This window comes from Miniopterus natalensis, chromosome 19 (genome assembly GCF_054644295.1).
Source record: "Miniopterus natalensis isolate mMinNat1 chromosome 19, mMinNat1.hap1, whole genome shotgun sequence".
In the NCBI taxonomy this organism is placed as follows: Eukaryota; Metazoa; Chordata; class Mammalia; order Chiroptera; family Miniopteridae; genus Miniopterus; species Miniopterus natalensis.
The window spans coordinates 10,584,222-10,604,421 of NC_142099.1; the positions used below are offsets into that span (position 1 = coordinate 10,584,222).

Below are 20,200 nucleotides of genomic sequence, written 5' to 3' on the forward strand. Positions count from 1 at the left end.
CCCGTTCTCTGATCTAAGGAGAAGCAAGGGGTCAGGTGCTTAGAAGAAAAAGGCTCTGGTGCTTCCTAGACACCTCCTACTGGCTGCTCACAGAAATGAAGGGGGGAAACACAGGGTAAAAAGAAAGCAGTTTACATTGAACTGGGATCTGGTCCTATCCCAGACATGGGAGAGATCATTTTTAGAATATCTGAAGGACATCAAAAGGCAGAGCACTTGAGAGCAGAAGGCTCCAGCAGAACGTGGCCTAACGAAATGAGAAGGAAGCTTTAAAGTGAGCGGGTTAATCAGGGAGGGCTTCCAGGAGGAGGGTTTGAAAGCAAGATAGGTAGCGGGTGTAAAGAAAGGCTTGGTAGGCAAGCTCCTGCCCAGGGAAGCTGGCAGCTTACTTACCTAAGCTGAGGAGTCACAGAGAGGGGTTTGACAGCGTCTTGTGGGCCCGGCATTTATAGGTGTCTCATGGCCAAGAGGCTGCTCAGCCCTCTAGATTGCTTCACAGGTGAGCAGTGTGGTAACCAGAGGAACTGGGCTGCCAGGAAGGGGGCTGGGGCGGAACAGGAAATGTTCACATAGATCATTCTGTATTTTTGTGAAATTCCCAGTCCCGGGCCTGGAGCTGGTTGGGGAGGAAGTTGCTTGTGTAGTTCACTTCCCCTCTGCCCCACCCCTCTGCCTCCTCTGAGCAAGCTGCCCCTCCTCTGGCACCCCTTCCTCCTCTTGGCCTTACCCCCCCCCCTTGTTGAGGTGGCGCCTTCCCACCTGTGATAGCTGGTGCTGGGTGGGCTGTGGTGGGCTGAGGACTCCTGGGGGAGCTGACCCACTCTGCCTCCCCCATGTGAGCAGCCCAACAAGGATGACCTAGCCTCCCCCTTCCTGGCTCTGTGATAAGTGCTCTTCCTGAAGGCAAGGGGTTCGAGTGGAGTTTTTAGGTGCACAGGGGGTGAATCTGGCTTACAGGGACCAGGGTTGGGGTGGGGTGATCAACCCCTTTGTATTGCAGATGAAACTGACACCCAGAGAGGTGTCAGAGCAAGGTCACATAGCTGGTTGCTGACATAGCAGGGACTAGGCCCAGACATCCTTGTTCCGGGCTAAGGGTGATTGGATTATACCTCCCCCTTGTAGTTTAAGGGAGAGATCCTCGGGGCTTAAATGCTTTTAGAGGCTGTCAGCATTACTCTTCTAAATCCCGCTCTCAACGTGGAACCACACCCTCGAAGCGCTTATAATAGCAAGACAACTGTTTTTATGTAGCCTCTTGGGCAAGACCTGCCCCTCTGGCTGCAAGGCTGCAAACCTCCTGTGGCTCCCATCTCCCAGGAGACAAAGATGAGCTGCTTAGCACAGCACACAAAGCGCTCAGGATGGCCCTGCCTGGCCTGCTCAGCCTTTCCTCCTGCCCCTTCTCCTGGGGCCCATGGTGTTCACTGAGACCTCTAGGCCTTTGTCTTTGGTTCTCTCACCCCAGGTGTGCCCTTCCCTCATGATAGATGCAGTCCTGATAAGGGTACAAGGGTAGAATAAAAATATGATTTTTAGCCTGGCTTGTGTGGCTCAGTGGTTGAGCAGCGACCTATGAACCAGTAGGTCACGATCTGATTCCCAGTCAGGTCACAATCCCAAGTTGCAGGCTCGATCCCCAGTAGGGGGCATGCAGGAGGCAGCCGATTAATGATTCTCTCTCATCACTGATGTTTCTATCTCTCTGTCCCTCTCCCTTCCTCTCTCTGAAGTCAATAAAAACATATTTTTAAAAAAGATGAATTCCCAAAAACATTAAAAGAAATACGATTTTTATTTTTTCCTGCTCTTCTCTTCCTCTCTTTTCCTTTCCCACCCTTTTATTAATAGAAGGCGTAACTGATTAATCAACTGTATGTTTAATCTTATGTTCTGGCTAAGATTTTGTTGTTGTTCTCAGTTGACCAGGCAAGAATAAAGAGACTTTTCACCCAACCCTAAACTTAACACGCCTGGCCACCAGGAATGTGGAGGCTAATCGATTAGTCTCAGAAACACCAGAAGGATGCACACCCGATCACCTCTTGGCCGGCTTCAGAATGCTGACCATCCTGTTCCAGGGCCCAGTAATGAAGAACTTCATCAAGACCCAAGACCCCCACAGGGACTCAAATTCCAGGACTATAAGTGACCAGAACCCCCTGTACTTCCTGCCCATGTTCCCTTTCTCTGATTCCTCGCTATAAGCTTCTCCTAACAAGCTTACAAGGAAGGTGAATGTTAGAGTTTTTGCCCATCACCTTCCTAGATTCCGACATCTGATATTATTAAACATGCACCTATAACCCAATCCCTCTCTCTGCTTTTTGGTTGGCAGGTAGTGACAGGTAGCACGAGCTCTGGACTCAGTTGACCTCCAATCCAGTCCTACCCACCCTGCAGGGCTCAGTTCAATGGTATGTCCAGGAAGCCTGCTCTGTTCTGCCCAATAGGAAACAGCCTCTTTCCTGGGACAATTACTTTCACAACACTTCCTTTCCTGGAGTGAAGTTATTTGCGTATTTTGCCTTTGTCTGATCATTGCCTGTAGACCCTCAGGCAAAGTTCTTATTCAGGTTCATGCCCTCCAGGGCCTGGCAAAGGGAGACCTCACATTTGCTGAAGGATCATGTGCTTACTGGTACCCTGCCCCTTGACCCAGGAAGCCTGTCTGGAGAACCTACTATAAGGACTTTCTCTAACTTCTTGCTTCCTCCGGCCTCTCCGCTTCCATCAGGGGAGTGTTCCCGTCCACCTCTAGCAGTCGTTTAGTCCAGTTGTCAGGAAGCCTTCCCTCGCTGCCCTGGCCCCTCCTGACCCGCACTGCTCTCTGAAAGCCCTTGAGCACCAGACATTAATGTTAGATGCTGGGGAACTTGGTGAGTGAGTCACAGATACATGGGGAAGGCATAATCTTATATCCCGAATCCCTAATCACATTTAAGCTCCAGAGAGCTAAGGACAAGGGCCTGGCACAGTGCCAAGCACCCAGCAAGTATTTAATCAATGCTTGCCAAATGCATGCTTGAATGACTGAGTAAATCATGTACGAATGAATGAGCCATGCAAGTCTGGCCCAGGAGCACAGGAATGGGAACTTCAGGGGCATTCCCTAGTGGGGCCGACCGTCTGTTGTTCGAGCTGATGGAGGAAGCCTGCAGTGCAGCAAGGAGCCTTCCCTCCTCAGGCCATTAGGAAATCTGCTGTTTCTGGCAATCAGGGCAGGTACCCGGGCGCTTCTCCTCTGTGGGCCCACAGCGCCCTCTGCTGCCTCTATTGAAGCACGTTTCACTCTGGACCAAGGATCTCAGCCTGTAGGAACTGGAGAGGCTGGCTGGGCCTGAGAATGTAAACAGCACCACCAATAGGGTGACTGTGGCAACTGATGTGGGGCCTCAGGGTTGGGACACTCACTTGGGAGTGGTGTCCAAAGGCCACAGCAGGCCCCATGGTTCCAGGCCAGCCCAAACTCGGGGGAGGCCAGGGCTGAGCAGTGGAGGTCCTGACCCAGGCAGGCTACTGTTGGCTCCATCAACAGGTGCCCCACCCCACCTAGCCTTCTCACTGCCCAGCAGGCTAGAGGTTGGATGGAATAAGGGGGGGTAGGAAGTGGGGTTTTCTCCTTGGGGAAACTCAGAGCCTCCTGCTAGGGCATAAATTGGAGCAATATTCCTGGTTCTGGACAGCGACTCTAGAGGCTGCCATTGGGAGGAAAGGGTATGGCTCCATTGGCTGTGTTAAAAACGAATCAGAGCACAAGTGAGCTGGCAGAGCTGCTGCAGCTCCAGCCCAGTCATTGTGCCCTTCCTCTCCCCATGTCCCAGCTGATGTCCTTCAGGGGATTTTGCCCCTTCTAAGTTGTCCATATTATACCAGGTGTTATAATGGGGTACAATGCTGAGCACACCCTGGGGCCTTCCCCAGGCTCTGCCTCCTCTAGCCTATGAGAGGGACAGTGGTTGAAAGCTTGCAGTGGATTGAGAGGCTGAGAGCTGGGTCCTAGTCCTAGCTTTGCCAGACTTGCTGGGTGGGCTTCTGAAGTTATTTCCACACCTGGGCCTCCATTTTCTTTCTTCTTCTTTTTTTAAAAAGTAAGCTTTTATTGATTTTTAGAGAGAGAGGAAGGTGAGGGGGAGAGACATATAGCAGCATTGATGAGAGAGAGAAACATAAACATAGATCGGCTGCCTCCTGCACGCCCCCTGCTGGGGATCGAGCCCACAACCCAGGCATGTGCCCTGAGCTGGAATTGAACCAGTGACCTCTTGGTGCATGGCTCTACAACCACTGCCCCACACAGGCCGGGTGGGGTCTCCATTTTCTTATCCCTTAAGTGAAGAGATGGGATTAGCTGGCCTTTAGGTACTACCTAGCGCAGACAGCAGTTTCGATGGAATCTTGGTGGGCTCCACAAATACAGCGAATCTCCTGGTTTACTTACTGCTCCCTCAGCTGGTGAAGTCAGGTTTCCTCTCCCCACAGAACAGCTGGAGCAGGGCCAGCCCCTTCCAGGCTGCACACAGCCTGCTGACTCTTCCTGCAACCCCTCCTTCCCTCCTTGCTGCCCTCCTTGCCTCCATCCCAGCTCAGGACTCCCACATGTTCTTCAATGAAAATTTCTGGATTTGGACTCCTGACCACAGGCCTGCTGACATGCCCCATGCCCCTACTGCTCATTCTGTGTCTCTGGTACATTAGAATGGCTCAGAGGAGTTATTCACGGTAACCTCAGACCACTGTCCTGCATCTTTGGGCTCAGTCCACACCAAGCCTTGGCTGACCCCTTGCATCCTCGTGGGCATTGCCGACCGGCCTAAGGTCCTGAGGCGCCCTGCTCACAGCAGCCCCATTCCCTGCTTCGGCGTCCACAGCGAGGCCCCTCCAGCAGGCTGGCTTCTTGGATCCTTCACCTGAAGCATTCCCAAGTTTGAACGCCTCCCCCTCACTCTACCTCGGCTGTCTTCTCATAACCTTTGTGATTTCTGGAAAACAAATAAAAAACATCTGGTGTTTCTTTTTCTCTTTCCTGGCTTCTGTTTTTCCCATTCTTCTCCTCCCCTATCTCTTGCAGAACCTAGTTTTTGTCTTCATTATGTCCCTGAGGTTTTAGATCCTTCCAGAAATTTCTGGCGAGTATCTCAGTACCTGCTGCTGGCTTCTTCTGCCTCTCAGGAATCCCTTTGAAGTATACAGCCCTTTATAGACAATGAAGGGCTCTCACATACATTACCATGTTGGCATCTTAATTACTGGCCTTTGGGTCAGTCTCAGATTAACTCCTTGAGAGTGGGTTTCTCGTATTTACTCAGCCTGGATAAGCTTTGCATACGAGAGACAACTGATAAAGGTCTGCAGATTGACATGATACTACTGGGTTACAATGGAACCTATGCTTAGCAGATTGTCACTTCCTATAATTAGGAAGTGGTGCAGCATGGGAGAGCAGAGAAGGAAGTGGGGGTGTGATGGGGACAGGGGAGCTTCTTGTGGGCGAAAGGCTGCTCTGCGATGATCAGAGTGTGTGCTGCACCCTTGTGGCCTCCACGCATCAGGACAGCCTGTGGCAATCCTTGGCCTGGGTTCCCAACCTTTCTGTTCTCAAGACTCTTTTGCACTTGAATAATTACTGAGTATCTCAAAGAGCTTTTGTTCCATGTAGGTTACATTGATTAATATTTACAATATTATAAATGTAAAAATTTTAAAATACTTATTAATTCACCTGACAGTATTAGTAAACCCATTGCATAGTAACATTTTTAATTTTTTAAATACAAAATAGTTATAGTTTTTTAAAAAGCTAGTGAGAAGAGTCTTTAATAGTCTTTAAATATCATCGTGGATATTATTTTTTAGTAATTCACCAAAACTCAACAAGTGGAGGTTTCTCACAGCTTAGTTGCAGTGTGGAATCTGAAACCATATCAATGAATCCTTTGTACGCTGTCAAATTAGAATCCGTTGGTCTATCACAAAATTTGAACGGGTCTTTTATCCAGGCATGACTTTGTAACTTCATGTATGGCCATTTGGGAAATAATGATTCGCTGAGTTAATCTCATCTTCCAAATGCTGACACATTTCACTCTCTAATAGATACATAAAATAACACTGATTAATATCACCATTTATCTCATCAGAAAAATCTTTGAGTATTGGGAAACTGTTGAACTCATGGTGGCAGGTGCAATATTCCAAAATTCTAACTTTTGCTGGAATGTTCCAAATTTATTATTCAAACAAACCCCGTTGGTTGTTTTCCTTGAAGTGCTATTTGTTCTTTCTTTCAAGTAAAAATGGTGTTCCAGGGGAAAAGTGACTAGTTTCGCTCACCACGCAATCGCACGAGGGCTTTAATAAAAGAAAATATCTAATAAGATGAATAATTTTACTGCTTCATCAAAAACATCCTCAAATGAAACTCTTTTTCTCTTGGAAAGAATACAGGGTGATCAATACACTGACTGCTAGTGCAGTTTGGTGCCACCTCTTGGTTCTGGCTGAGGCACTAGCAGTTTTACATCTTGTTGTTTTTGCATCATCAGTGTAAATATCAGTGCAGTGATATATTATTCTGGAAATAGTTTGGCCTCAAACTTGCTTTTCTTTCTCCTTTCTTCTTTCCACACTGTTCAAAAGCATGCTCTGCTGTGTCAGGCACCGGAAACGAGACAGACTTGGGGGTTTCCATCGTGGAGGTTTTATAAAGACATCCTAACCCTACATGATGCAGAAGAGGGGGTTTAGGCAGGACTGATGGCCACTATTCACACAGGCCTCTGGAAGAAGCCAGGCTGAAGTGAGCCTCGGGCCCAGGTGAGGGAGGGAGCCACCCAGCTGAGAGAGGTGAGAAGGGCTGGGGAGGGCATCAGCGCTGGTCATTCAGAACTTAGCAGGCCTGGGAGGATTTTATTCTAAGGGCACAGGCCACATAGCACTCTTCCTCCCTCCCAATGCCCTCACCCAGAACAGGTGTTTGCCTCAGGGAGCCCCTAGGCCTGTTAGTCCCCCAAGAATTTGCTAGTCTCCGACCGAACTCTGCTCTACCTGCTCTTTCTCTTCTCTTAGGCAGCCAGCACTCCTCGGGCTTCCTGGTCCCCCAGCCCATCTGCAGAGGAGAACCAGTCTCCTTAACTCCCTAATTCCATGCCTGGGGCGCGGGCGAGCCCACAGCCTTCTCATTGTAAGAGTTTTGATGGTAGTGAGGACTGGGAGACAGCAGAAGCGTGGACAGCCTCAGGTCACCAATGTTTGTGAAACTGTAGGGTCCCTGCAGCTTGGGCCCCAGGCTAGCTCTACTTCATCTCCTTCTCTGTCTCCAGCCTGTCCCCACAAGCACCCTTTCCCCAGGACGTATCCCCTGCTCTCCTGCACAGGTGCTCTCGGCTGTCTTCCCAGCCCGGGCCTGGGTGGACCCACTGGGGAGAACAGTGGGGGAGACCAGCGTGGGTTCAAAGGACGCCTCCCAGAGGGCTTTTCCCGGAACCCCGGGCCTGAGGGTGAGACTGCAGCTCTGAGAAGGGCGGCCTTTCTGGATGGGGGCACTCCCTCAGAAGGGTCCTGTCCACAGTCTCCGGAGGCTGTCCCTTCCCCTGCGAGGTGAGAGCACCCGCAGGTCCCCCTGGAGACTCATGTCCTATTGCACTCAGGGGAGTGCCATGTGGAGCTGTGAGAAGAGTCAAGGGCTCCAGGAGATCAGACTGTGCACTGTGGGGTGAGTTAGGTGGTGGCTATAATACGGCCTAGAGCTGGGGTGAGGGAGGGGCTGGAGAGTCTCCGTTTGTGGGAGGCTCCCTGGGTGGATGACAGTTGCTGCTGAGGATGGGGGTGTGGCAGAAGGGGGGGATGATGGGCATGGAGGCTACAGAGTCAGAACAGGGCATGGCTGCTGCCTCCTGGAATGCACCTTTCTATTTCTTTGCTGCTATCCTGGACACTGTCCCCCACCCCCAGTCCTTTGTGGGGCAGGGTGTTGGCAAGGAACCTCTACCCACAGCCTTCACACGCCCAGTGAAGATCTGTCTCCAGGCCAGGAAGTTCCCAGATGTGGGATGTGACCCCCCCAGGTCCCATGGGCACCCCCAGGTTGGCCGGGCTTCCTGAGGGCTGGGGTGAGGAAGGAGCTCAGGGAGCTTGGGCAATCTTGCCCTTTCCCAGGGAGGAGGCACCTGGGCTTATTCACAGGGCGGGCCCCTGCTCTCAACCCGCCTCCGGTTTCACCAGGCTCCTCTCAGTGCTGTGGAGGGAGCAGGCTCCAGCCTCAGACCTCTGCCCTTCTCCTCTCCAGCTTCTGTTAGGGACCCAGCTCTCCCCCTCTGAGGAGCCAGAGCCTGAGGCTCCATTCCCAGGAGGGGCGCCCTCTAGTGCAGGGAGGGTGAAGGGCAGAGGCCAAGTCTGAAAGGGGGAGCTGCCAGCCAATGAGGGGTGAGCCACCTGCACCCTGACCTGCCCGGGATCCCCAGGTATTTCTGAATGTGTGTGTGTGAGTGTTTTTTCTTGGGAAGGCCTCTCCCAGTGAAGGGACTGGATTCAGCCAGATGGAGAGTTAAGATCAGATTTCCTCGGCCTTAGAACTGGGGACGTCCCCCCCTCCCAACCCATCCCCAACTGGGAAGGTCTCAGTACTAGACCCACCCATGTGCATCTGGATTCTATGGCCCTACCCTCTGAGAATGGGGGTCAGCAATGCTACACTCAGGGTTAGTGTGAGGATTAGTAATATTGCAAGTGCGAGTGTCCACACAGGCCCTGTCCACAGAAGGCACTCAATGAAATGGACTTGCCCAGGCTAACAGGACGAGGGTGGTTACTGCTCCAGCGAGCAGCTTACCTGTACTGGGGACCCTGAGAAGTCTGGCCAGGAGCTGGCCCTCAGGAGGCCCACAGTTGGGCAGGAGGCAGATAGGGGGCATGCAGTGGGTGGGTGCCTGTTTGAGGAGTGCACATGGGGGGTCAGGTTAACTGTCTGTGCCTCTCCCAGGGCCAAGGTCCACAATGTCCTCGTCAGTGAACCAGGATCACATGAGGATGCTGCTGTGGCTTCTTCTCTTCCCTGTCCTAGGTCTCGGGGCCTGGGGTAAGTTTTCCATCATTGGATCAGAGGGTCTGAGAGTAACTAAAAGAATCATTTAAAGTCTCATTGCAGGAATTCTTTAATGCTAGCTCTCCCATAGGGAGAAAGAACAGCTTTGTATCAAGAGCCCAGAGCTTGGAGTCTGTAGGCCAAGGTTCAAATTCTTGTCCTGCATCTAGCAATGATTTTAAACAAGTTATTTAGCTCTTTAGACCTTAATTTTACCACCTGAAATTGAGCTGAGGTTATGGTCTCCTAAACTTACTGTGAGGATGAAAGGAGAAAATTCAGAAAGGACTTCACAGTGCTATTTGTTATTATGTGGACCAGAGGCTAGCCTGTAACCAGGGTTCACGTTTTTCAATAAGGGAAAGTTCCCTGGGGAGTTAGGATGCCCGTCTCCATGGTCCTTCACAGGAGCAGGGGCATCTCAAATGCCCCAAACCAGTCCCACAGGAACTGTCTTGATTATCACAGGCTATTCTAATCCCTCCTCCACTTACTCTCCCCATAGCTTCCACTAGGTAAGAGTCACACAGAGAGGACACTGTGAGTTTAAAGTGCCTGGGTACACTCCCAGCTTTTTTTTTTTTTCCCAGCTTTGTGTGTAGATGTAGCTCATGAGAGAAGGGTAATGTTTCCAACTCCCTGCCCTTGGCTATGTCACTAGCTTTCTGGGGGAGTGCCTGGAGTCAGTGCTGGAGAAAACCACACCATGTGCTTCTCTTGGAGGTGGTCCTCTGGTCAGCCCAGAGGGGCTCCTGGAGGGGCTCAGGGGTCTGGGGAGGCAGAGGGAGCCTGGAGGGAGAGGCAGTTCCTGGCCCGAGCTGTGTGCTGAGGTGGCTGGTACTGGGCTCTTTGAGGACTGAGGCAAAATGGAATGTTCTTTTGCAGGTGATTTCTCCTGGGATAAAACACAAACCAGACACTTGTCAGAGAGGCTCCGGTACCTGTTTGGCAACATTTCCCAGCTCACTGGAAAAGGCAGTCTGGGTCTGTATGGTGACGAGGCTTAAGGATGGCTGGGGTTGGGGATCCTCAGGTGACAGATATATCTGAGGTCAGCACAGCCACTCATTGCTGAGATGGGGGCAGTGGGTCTGAGACACAGAGAGGGGCAAGGCAAGCTGCCTGCATAGACTGCCTTGACCCCTGGGGATGGAGTGGTACCAGGAGGGACAGAAACCAGGAAGGGGGGAGGCCAGGTCTGCACTCTAGCTGAAGGATGGAGACCCACACCCTGCCAAACCAGGTCCTGCCTGGAGAGAGCCCCAGGCTGAGGAGGGACTGTAGCCCCCTCAGAGATGGCTCGGGAAGGACAAATAACTCAGGCAGAGTCACAGAGAAAACCCTTGGAGAGCACAGTGCATACAGAGGGCATTAGTGCCCAGGAGAGACCAAGAGGGGGTCTCAGGGCTTTCCCCAGGGTGAGTGGCAAGAGGGGGATGCTTCTTGGAGCAGGGGCCTGGGCAGACCTAATTGGTAGTCAAGGGCATGTGGCCTCTGACTTCTGCTAGTTGTGGGCAGGTTCTGTGCAAAGCATCCAGCTTCTCTGTGCAGGTATAGACTCTGCATTGGGATGAGTGGGGGCAAGATGGGGATGTGGAGGAGAGAAGAGGGTGCCTGCCACTGAAGGCCTTCTCCTAGGCTCCTCCACCAGCACCAGGCACACACAGCCCAGAATGGCACGCACTGCCCAGGGGCTAATGTGGCAATGATGGGGCAATGTGTGCTGAGTGACATCCCCCTCCCGGCGTTCCCCCCACAGATGTCTCCACCATGGTCTCTCGTAAGGAGTGGGGGGCGGGAGCTGTCGGCTGCAGCACCCCGCTGACTATGCCAGTGGACTTCCTTGTCATGCACCATGTTCCTGGGCTGGAGTGTGACAGTCAGCCTGCCTGCAGTCAGCGGCTGCGTGAGCTGCGGGCCTATCACATGCACAACAACAGCTGGTGTGACTTGGCCTACAAGTAAGCAATGGGGCTAGAGGCACAGGGTCAGAGCTGCTCCTTGGAACGCTCTTCCCCCCCTTCTCATCTGATTTCCTGACTTTCTGGGTTGAGGTTATATCGGGTTTATAATAAATAACATATTTTCAAAACCCTATAAAATTCCAAATCCTTTGGATTTTTCTGAGGCCCTTGACTCTGAGATCCCCTAAAAGGAAGCAGAGATGGTTAAGTTCTAGCTATACTTTCTAACCCCCTCCGAGCCTAGCTCACACAGCACATTGCAGGTTATGAATGACTCCACGCACTGGAGTGGGTTTGCTCCTGACAGTGGGTGAGGCTGGCTTCCCATGCTGAGGGTGCAGGGACCAAGACAAGGAGGTTGTTTGATTTTCTCAAAGCCACACAGCTGTGTGAGAGTTCTGGAGCCCAAACTGGCTCAAAACTGTCTCTACCCATTGTGTGTCCCACTACACCACACACACGGGGCTTCCCCCTGGTGAGGCAGCTGTTCGTCTCTTTTCCCATTGGCCACTCTAGCAGAGCCTCTTGGTGGTCAAGGGCATGTGGCCTCTGACTTCTGCTAGCTGTGGGCAGGTTCTGTGCACCGGAATGGTTTCCTGCCTCGGTGCCCACTGCCTCTCTCTCTTTTCTGCTCCAGGCTCTCACCCAAGTCCTGCGTGGTAATGAGGGGAGCAATGCCCTCCTGGGGGGGCAGGAGTGGTGGATCATTCCCTCAGCCCCCAGCCTTTCTGAGGGACAATTCTAAGCGGCATGGACATGGTTCCTTGTAAGGTCCTATGATGGGGGTGGAGGGGACTGAGCCCCCGGTGGCCAGTGTGAAGCCAGCCCAACTCCCCCACTTCCTCCAGTTCCTTCCTTCTGCCTCCCTCACTCCCTCGCTCTGGCTTCTGGGGTTGCTTCCCGAAGAGACAGCCTGCATCGCGTCCTTGTCAGAGGTGCTGCTTCCCCGGAGGTCTTTGCAAGGCAGAGCCCTGGTGGGCAGCCTGCATGGAGAACACACAGAAAGCATACATTTTGGAGGAAGGAGGAAAGGAAACATTTAAGGAAATGTGGGGGCTGAGAAGAGCCCTGACGTTGTGCGGTTGGGTCTGTGCTAACGCCAGGCCTTTTCTCCTTCCAAGTCTGAGAAAGCCCAGGCCTCTGAACGAGGAGCGGCTGGGGAGTGTGGGAATGGTCCCTCTTACTACTGAGGATGAGTATAAACGACGGCCAGCCGCGGCCTGGGACGCGTCCCTGCCCGTTTCCTCTAGTGGCCGTGGCTCGAGCCCTTCTCCTTTGGAGGCTCTGTAGGTGGCTCCTCTTGCGGGACCCAGCCACTGAGCCGCTGTTTCCCTGCCCGGCAGCTTCCTGGTTGGGGACGATGGCAGGGTGTACGAAGGTGTCGGCTGGGGCGTGCAAGGTGTGCACACCCAGGGCTACAGCAACGTCTCCCTGGGCTTCGCCTTCTTCGGCACCAAGGAAGGTAACGGGCATCCCAGCTCCCCTTCTCCAGAGTTCCCTAGCTCTTTCTCAGCACTCAGCTGTCTTCTCGCCCTTCACACACGTCCCCGGGTGGTTGGTTCCCTCTCTCCTGGAAGTCTCCTCCCCCTTGACTTCCCTGACAGGACAGCTGAGTCCTCCCCTGGCCTGGCTCTCTTCCCCACAGGAGGTTCCTCTTCTGGCCTCTCTCAGTGGGGGTGCTCTCCAGCCTTCTCTTCACAGCCTGTTCTCCTCCTGCTCCTGGAAGGACCTGGGCCTCGACTCTCACTTCGGTGTCAATGACAGTCACACCTTCCTCTCTGGCCCCGACACTCCTGTAACACCAGGCCATGCTTTTCTGTTCCCTGTCGACGCTTCCTCTTCCCAGCTCTCTTATCAGAGATTTTGCGTTTTTTAGAAATTTTTAGAAACCACCTTGAGGTTTCTAAATCCCTGAATCCCTGAATCCCTTCTACTTTCTCCTGTTCTTCTTGTTGTCTCCCAGCCCCCACATCCTCATGGACAAGTTCCAGGACCATTCCCTGGGGTCTGTGCGCCCTTGACTGTTAGCAAAGTTCTTGCACATCTAGTTTCTCACTGTCCCCTCTCAATGCCCTTATCAATAGTCTGGATAAGTCCCATGGTCACTATTATATAACATGCAACCCGTATTTCAGAGGTAAATGACCCAAGGTGACTCGGAAGGAGAGGAATCAGAACACAAGCCCCAGTCTTCCGTCTTCCTTTTCCAGCTCTGGGGTGGTGCCCAGCATGCCAGAGACTCTGGTGTTCAGCATGCTTTGTTTATGTGACCACTCGTTGTCACCTGGGTGTCACTTTGTTAGTTGTGGGATCTTGAGCCCATTACTTCTTGGGAAGCTCAAATTCCTCTTTATGAATAGTGGAGGTAATAACAGCAGCTACCTTTGAGGTTTGTGGTGGGGGGTTAATACAGTGAATGCTGGAAAAGAGGCTGGCACGTGCCCAGGTAGGCCCCTTCTGACGGGAAACCCTGACCCAGCCAGGTGGGCACTGCTGAGCATGGCTCTGCCTTCAGCTCTTCCAGGGACAGAGAGAGGATGAAAAAAGACTTAGCGCTCACTGGGGAAGGTCTTCCTCCTGGGGCACTGAGAGCTCTGTCCAGGCATACCCCTGACTTTCACACTTTCAACCTGGGGGTAGCCTATTTCCCTTTCTTCCGCTCTGACAGCCCTGCAGGGGGCCAGGGCATCCCGTCCTTCCCCCAGGGCCCCCAGACTCAGGCTGGACCGAGGTTTCCCACAGTTCATTCTCTTGCAGGCCACAGTCCCAGCCCAGCTGCCCTGTCAGCCATGGAGCGCCTGATGTCCTATGCTGTCCAGAAGGGCCACCTGTCACCCTTGTATGCTCAGCCATTTCTTGTGAAAGGCGAGAACTGCCTGGCTCCTCTGGAGAAGGCAGGTCCCAAGAAAGGTAAGACTTTCAACCCTCCTGAGCCTCAATCCCCCCAATTTCAAATCGCCACTGGGAGTGACCTTTTTGGTCAGGCTCTCATTGGAGTCCTGCTGATGGATAACTGGTCACCCAACTTGAAACCTTAGGGCAGGGAGACCTTGAGAGGGACCCTCCAGGTTACGTCTTTATCCCTCGGATTTCCAGAATGTGGGAGCCATGCACTGTGCCTGAGGTGATGCATGTGCATTCATGTCTTCAATCATTTTCAATCATTCAGCAGTTCTTTACCCAGCACCTGCTAGTCACTGAGGATACACCAGGCAATAAAACACACACAGTCTCAACTGTGTGAAGTTTCAACCTAGAAAGTAGAGAAAGCCAGGTAGCAAATAAACAAGAAACTATTTAGTACATTACTTGGTAAAAAGTGCTGTGGAGGGAAAATAAAACCACGGAGAAGGTTGGCATCTAACACAAACACGCAAGTACAAAAACTGGAACAGCACGAACAGGCTGGAGTGATTAAGTCTCCACTTACCCTGACTTTAGAGCAGGAGATTGACATCATTCAGGTAATAAAAGGTGGACAAAAGGTTGATTTTGGGTTTAATAAGCAGCAGCATCCAAACCAGTCAGCTATCGAGGGCCTGGTCTCCACAGTTAATAAGCACTTGCAGCCTTTTCTTGGACTTAATAAAGTTTTAAAGACTTTAGGTCTATTATATTAAAGCTCTGAGCAAATTTAATCTTAACCTTTGGGCTTATGCCATCTGTCGACATTAATAATTGCCTACATTGTTAGAGAGTTTTATAGATCACAAGTGACTCTCAGAGACATGCTTTCAAATAAAAATTCAGCTGCTTTCTCCAAAAGATCCTCATTACACATTCTCTCTCTTCCTCCCCAACACACTAGCCAACCATGCAGATAAATAAGTACGCTTTGCTCTTGGAATAAAGAGCACCCATGTCCCCTCAGAATCAGCAGTCCCACTGTCCTTTGGGTTCTGATTTTTGGATCAGAGCCTGTGGTTCTTTGGTTCTTGCCTCTGGAGTCCAACCCCTCTGTGCAGAGGTACCTGTTCCCAGGTGGGCCTCTGAGAGCTGCAGGGCTCTTCAAGCTCCAGTCGGGTTCAGGCCAAGATGCCCAGAGGGTGGTGGATGTTGGGGGATCTTGGGGATTACGTTGGTCAGCCTTCTCTAGTGAGGGGGTTGCCATGGATGGGCACAATGAATCCTCACATCCTTGCTTTTTGGCTCCACACAGCTTGCCCCGACATTGTATCTCGGTCTGCTTGGGGGGCCAGGGAGACCCACTGCCCCAAAATGACCCACCCAGCTAAGTACACCATCATCATCCACACTGCGGGGAGAGCCTGCAACACATCTGAGAAGTGCCGCCCGCTGGTCCAAACTATACAGTCCCTCGTCATGGACAGATTCAACTCATGTGACATCGGGTATAAGTAAGTGGACCTGAGGACACGTGGGCTTCTATCCCTTGGGAGCAGACACTGAAACTTTGAAAGGAGGGGAGAGGGAACTAATGTTTACTGAGTGCCCACTGCACAAGAGATGCCCCATGTGGAACCACAGGTTTCTCCTGCAACCCTGTGTGGGCCTTAGCACAGAACTAGGGGGTGCTCATTCCCCTAAGCATGTTCCCCAAATGTGTCCTTTTTCAAAGTCATATAATGACATGACGCAGGCCAGGGCTCTGCTGAAAAGGTAGTAGAAGAGTCATATGAGTGCAAGATTGTGCAATCTGTAGAAAGGGTAATCAAAGCCTGTTTCTCTCTCATAATCGCCTCACACTACTCAGCGGCTCAGGCTCTGCTCCCTGTTTGGCTGCAGCCTGTGGTTTGTCTCCCTAGTGTTGGACTCATGCTATTGCTCTGCAATTGGACACTGTCAGCCTCCTGGGGAGAGAATCTCTCCTGTCCAAAGGCAGGGGGATATAATACCTTCTGATTTCTCTAATCTCTTTAATAAAGAGCACTCTAACCTGGGGGAAAGCAGAGCTTCTTAAAGGATTCTCTCAGAGCTTGCAAAACTTGCAGATAAGGTTTCTGGAGGATTCCAGCAGGAGAGGTTGATGCTAACCTGAGACAGGAGGGATAGGTTTGGGCTGGCAGGGAGGAGACGCTAGGTGTTGGGCCAGGGTGAAGTGTGAAGATAGAGAGCCCAGCAGCCCTTGAGGGAAGTGGGAGGAGCCATCTAATGTCCTAACAGGAACAATCACACAAAATTTTGTTGTAGGCTGAGATACTGCTAGCCCAGAGGGCAGTGTTCTGCCTTAGATGAGTTACCATCACTTGCTATATGCTCCCAGCTGACTGCCTCTCCTCTCCCCTTCCCCATTTTAGTAGCAACCCATCCAGGATAGGAGAAAACTTTCCTCCAGCATCTTTCACCTATAAGGACCTACCCCGTGCTTTGCCATGTCCTGCCACGCAGGACCACTCACAACGTTGCTCTCTTTAATTAGAATGGATACTTGACAATTGACTATAAATTTGGAAAATGATAAGGGCTGAGGGAGGTCCTTTCCCTTTCCCCATTCAGGCTTCAGAGGGCAGCTACCTGTCCCTTGGCTCTTTGACCTTTCATTGTGTCCCCTGCACAGTAACTTCATGGTGCACTATTTCCTTATTTCCCTATTTTGAGACGGTCTGTGGTCAAGAGTACCACCTCCACACTTCCTACCAGTCTCAATGTGGCCTCCTCTTTATGTCCTTGGTCATAAGGGTTCTCTCTACCTAGTCTTCAGTTGGTTATTCAGGATGATTTTTCTATGTTTTAGTTGTAATTCCAGTTTGGTCCTGGGAGAGTGTCAGTGTAGCTTCCACTTAACCCACTGCCATCTTGGAATCTCCACTAGAGTAGTTTCCACTGGTGTCACTGTGGGGCAGCTACAGTTACACAAAAATACACGGCTCCACGTCAGAAAAGGAATACCTTATTCTCTGATGAGCTGATGCAATAGCAGGAGAGAGAGGGCTGAGGGCAGTGTCCTGAGGAAGCCCAATTGTGCACGAAAGATGAGCTGCAGAGGAGTTTGAGGGGGCGCAGCCAGAGAAGACAGCCAGGAGAGTGTGGTGTAATAGAGGCTAAGAGAAGAGGGTGCTTGAGAAGGTGGGAGGGGTCCTTAGTGTCAAATGCACAAGAGAGATCAGGAAAATGAAGGTCAGAGAAGCATAGTTTTTACTTAGTCTTAAGGAGGTCACAGATCACCTTGGGGGAAACAGCTCATTGGTGAGGTGTAAAAAGGCCAGGTGGTAGGGGTTGAAAGCTGTCACTCTTTTCTTTATAGACTGAGAGCTACCTGGGGCAGCAGTGATGTGCTGCAGCTACATGGGGTCATGAGAGTCAATTATTGGAGATTCAGGAATTTTACAAGCCAGTTGTTCAGTCATTGGTAGCCTGAATTGACTGAGGTGGAAGTTTTAACCACAGAAATCAAAGATAGAAATCAGGGCTTCCTGCTGTCTCCCTCCCCATCCCCATGATAGCCGGTTGGCCAGCAAGCCACTGTCAAGGACTTTCTTTTTTGTAACAGTGCTTAAAATTTAATAGCTAATCAATGGTTGGTGAGTTAAGGTATGAATGAATGAATGAATGAATGAATGAATGAATGAATGAATGAATGGAACAATCCCAGAGTGCCTCTCTTTCATGCTGATCTCTACCTCTCCTCTTGGTTTTCCAGCTTCCTCGTGGGCCAAGACGGTGTCATTTATGAAGGTGTGGGCTGGAATGTCCAAGGCTCCCACACTCATGGCTACAATGACATTGCCTTGGGCATCGCCTTCATAGGTACCTTCTCAGGTAAGTGGATGCTTTGGGCAGTAGTGGTCACTGCATGGTGTGTGAAGGAGAGTGTCTGACACAGGAGATAAGGGCCTCAGACTCAGGTGTCGTTTTAGCATTTGCTGGATTTACCCAGCTTCAAATTTGATGTTTTACTACCTTGAGTGTGACCAGAAGTGACCCCTGTGTAGAATGCCCACCCTAAATCTACTTCCTCCACACCCAACCAAATATCTCTTTTCCAATATCCAAGACACATGTAAGATGAGGGGGAAAGATTTTTGTGTATATTTTTTCTAAGTCACACCACAGCAACAATGTAGGGACACTTGCCTTATTAGTCACAGCCATGAACAAGGCCCTGCCTCTGCACCCAGAGTGCACACTGAGAATTGTAATTGCTCAGAGCTATTGACCAGAGTTTGTTTAGACTCAGGGGCCTTTGGCTGAACCTCTGGGAAGAGGAGACCAAGCCACTGGGGCTGGTTAAGCTGATATTAAAATGAGTGTTAGACAGGGGCAAGGGGTAACCAGGAATATACTTGGAGATGGAGATGGATAAGGGAAGGGTTCAGGAAGCACACCTGTGCCTACAACAAAGTTTCTTAACCTTGGCATGAGTGACCTCCAGGGTGAGATGATTCTCTGCTGTGGGGCTGTCCCATGGATTGCAGGACTTTTGGCAGCATTCCTGGCCTCGACCCACCAGATGCCTGAGACACCCTTCCTCTAGGTGTGACAATCATAAACATCTGCAGACATTGTTAAGTGTCCCCTGGAGAGCTAAATGTCCCTTGTTGGGAGCTACCAGGCTAAATTTTTGCAGTGGATAAAGGCTTTGTATATCCCAGGGTCATTGCATATGTTCTCCCAGCCTCTGTTGTTTTGAGTCTTTGGTGCTGAGGAATCTGAAGCCTTGACTTAATCTTCTGTCTGTCTGCATAGGGTGCCTGGCAACAGTGGGTATACTGGCTCGGTGGTGGGTGTGGGTTAGGGGGGCATGCAGGCACGTGTGCTGCCCTGGGCAGGGTGGCCTGGGATTCTATGACTGATGAGCTGTCTGTGTTCGGCAGGTACCCCACCCAATGCCGCAGCTCTGGAGGCAGCTCAGACCCTGATCCAGTGTGCGGTGGACAAGGGGTATTTGACTCCCAACTACCTGCTGGTGGGGCAGAGTGATGTTATCAACACCCTGTCTCCTGGGAAGGCTCTGTACGACATCATCAGCACCTGGCCGCACTTCAAACAGTGAGGGGGCTCTGGTTCCTTCTGAGACTTCTCTTCACCTCACGTCCCCTCCCTGCCAGGCCCATTGCGCTGCCCAGCCTGCTGAGTCTGGGCCCAGCCTTCCCTTCTCCTCACCCTCCTCTCCCCCAGGCACCCTCCTGCTGGGCATCCAACCCGAGCGAGAACCTAGAATCTTGGGGCTCTGCAGCCCTCCCTGCCTGGGCTCTTCAACTTGTTATTGGAAACACAGAAATGTTCTCTGTGGGGTTTTTTGTTTTTATTTTGGCTCTTGGTTTGGAAAAAAGGAGAGGAGAGAGGGGAAAACAGATGAGATCAATAAAAGGAAAACATTGTGTATGAACAGAGGTAGACTGGGAACAGAGCCGTTTAACTTCGCTTCTAACATCAAATGTCTGCTTCCCTGTCTTCAGGGATTTTACCACACTCTTCCCCTGAAAACCACCCCCCACCATTTCCTCCTATCCAAACACTCCCCTCTAAGTGAGCAGAGTTCTCAGCAGTGTATTTGTTTCTTGCTTTGCCTGGATTATATGATGTCTACTGTGGGCGATGACTAATGGTTTGGCCCCATGACCAAGGATTGGAGAGACTGAGATTGGACCATTGGAGCCTATCTGAGTGCTTATCAAGGGTGTTTGTTGCAGAGTAAAATAACAATAATCAGGTAGGTGAGATGATTTCAGTCAGTCTTTTTCCCTAACCACCTGGGTACTTGCTCAAGAGACTCAGGTAAAAAGTGGCAGAGATGTGGCGGAGATGAAGGCTATGCCTGCGCCCAACAACAATGTAGTTCCCCTCATCAAACCAAGCTGGCCACCGCTAGTGTGGGACGTTCCGCCTGCGCGTGGCGGAGGCCAACGACGAGCTCCCAACTGGCACTGTTCCCTGGGACATCCAGCTGCCACTGGCAGCGGGCTGAGCACCCTCTGGTAGGGTTAGTCACTGTCCTCCCTGGAACAGATGCTTGGTGTGGGTGTGCCACCTTGCACACAGTGCTTCTGGCACCACCAGCTGTGAACTTCTAGAACGCCGTATTCACGGCCATGGTGTCTCACACGGCGCTGTTCCGACAAAGGTACACATTTGACAGCAAAAGCATGGTGGGGGATGGTAGCACCGGCGTAAATGTTTAATCCCCCTCCCGAAAAGGAATAAAGCAACAAAGTTAGCAAAAGTAACAAAAATACACAGGCAAAGCCACACA

General features: G+C 51.4%; 1 protein-coding gene across 1 annotated transcript; it reads left to right on the forward strand.

Annotated features, from left to right (window-relative positions):
- The first annotated feature begins 9,027 nt into the window (after positions 1 to 9,027).
- On the forward strand, positions 9,028 to 19,000 carry PGLYRP4 (peptidoglycan recognition protein 4). Its single transcript, XM_087827795.1, has 8 exons — positions 9,028 to 9,076; positions 9,968 to 10,075; positions 10,842 to 11,043; positions 12,390 to 12,508; positions 13,804 to 13,956; positions 15,206 to 15,404; positions 17,648 to 17,766; positions 18,822 to 19,000. Exons 1-8 carry the CDS (start codon positions 9,028 to 9,030, stop codon positions 18,998 to 19,000), a joined length of 1,128 nt encoding a protein of 375 aa, XP_087683921.1.
- The last annotated feature ends 1,200 nt before the right edge of the window (positions 19,001 to 20,200 follow it).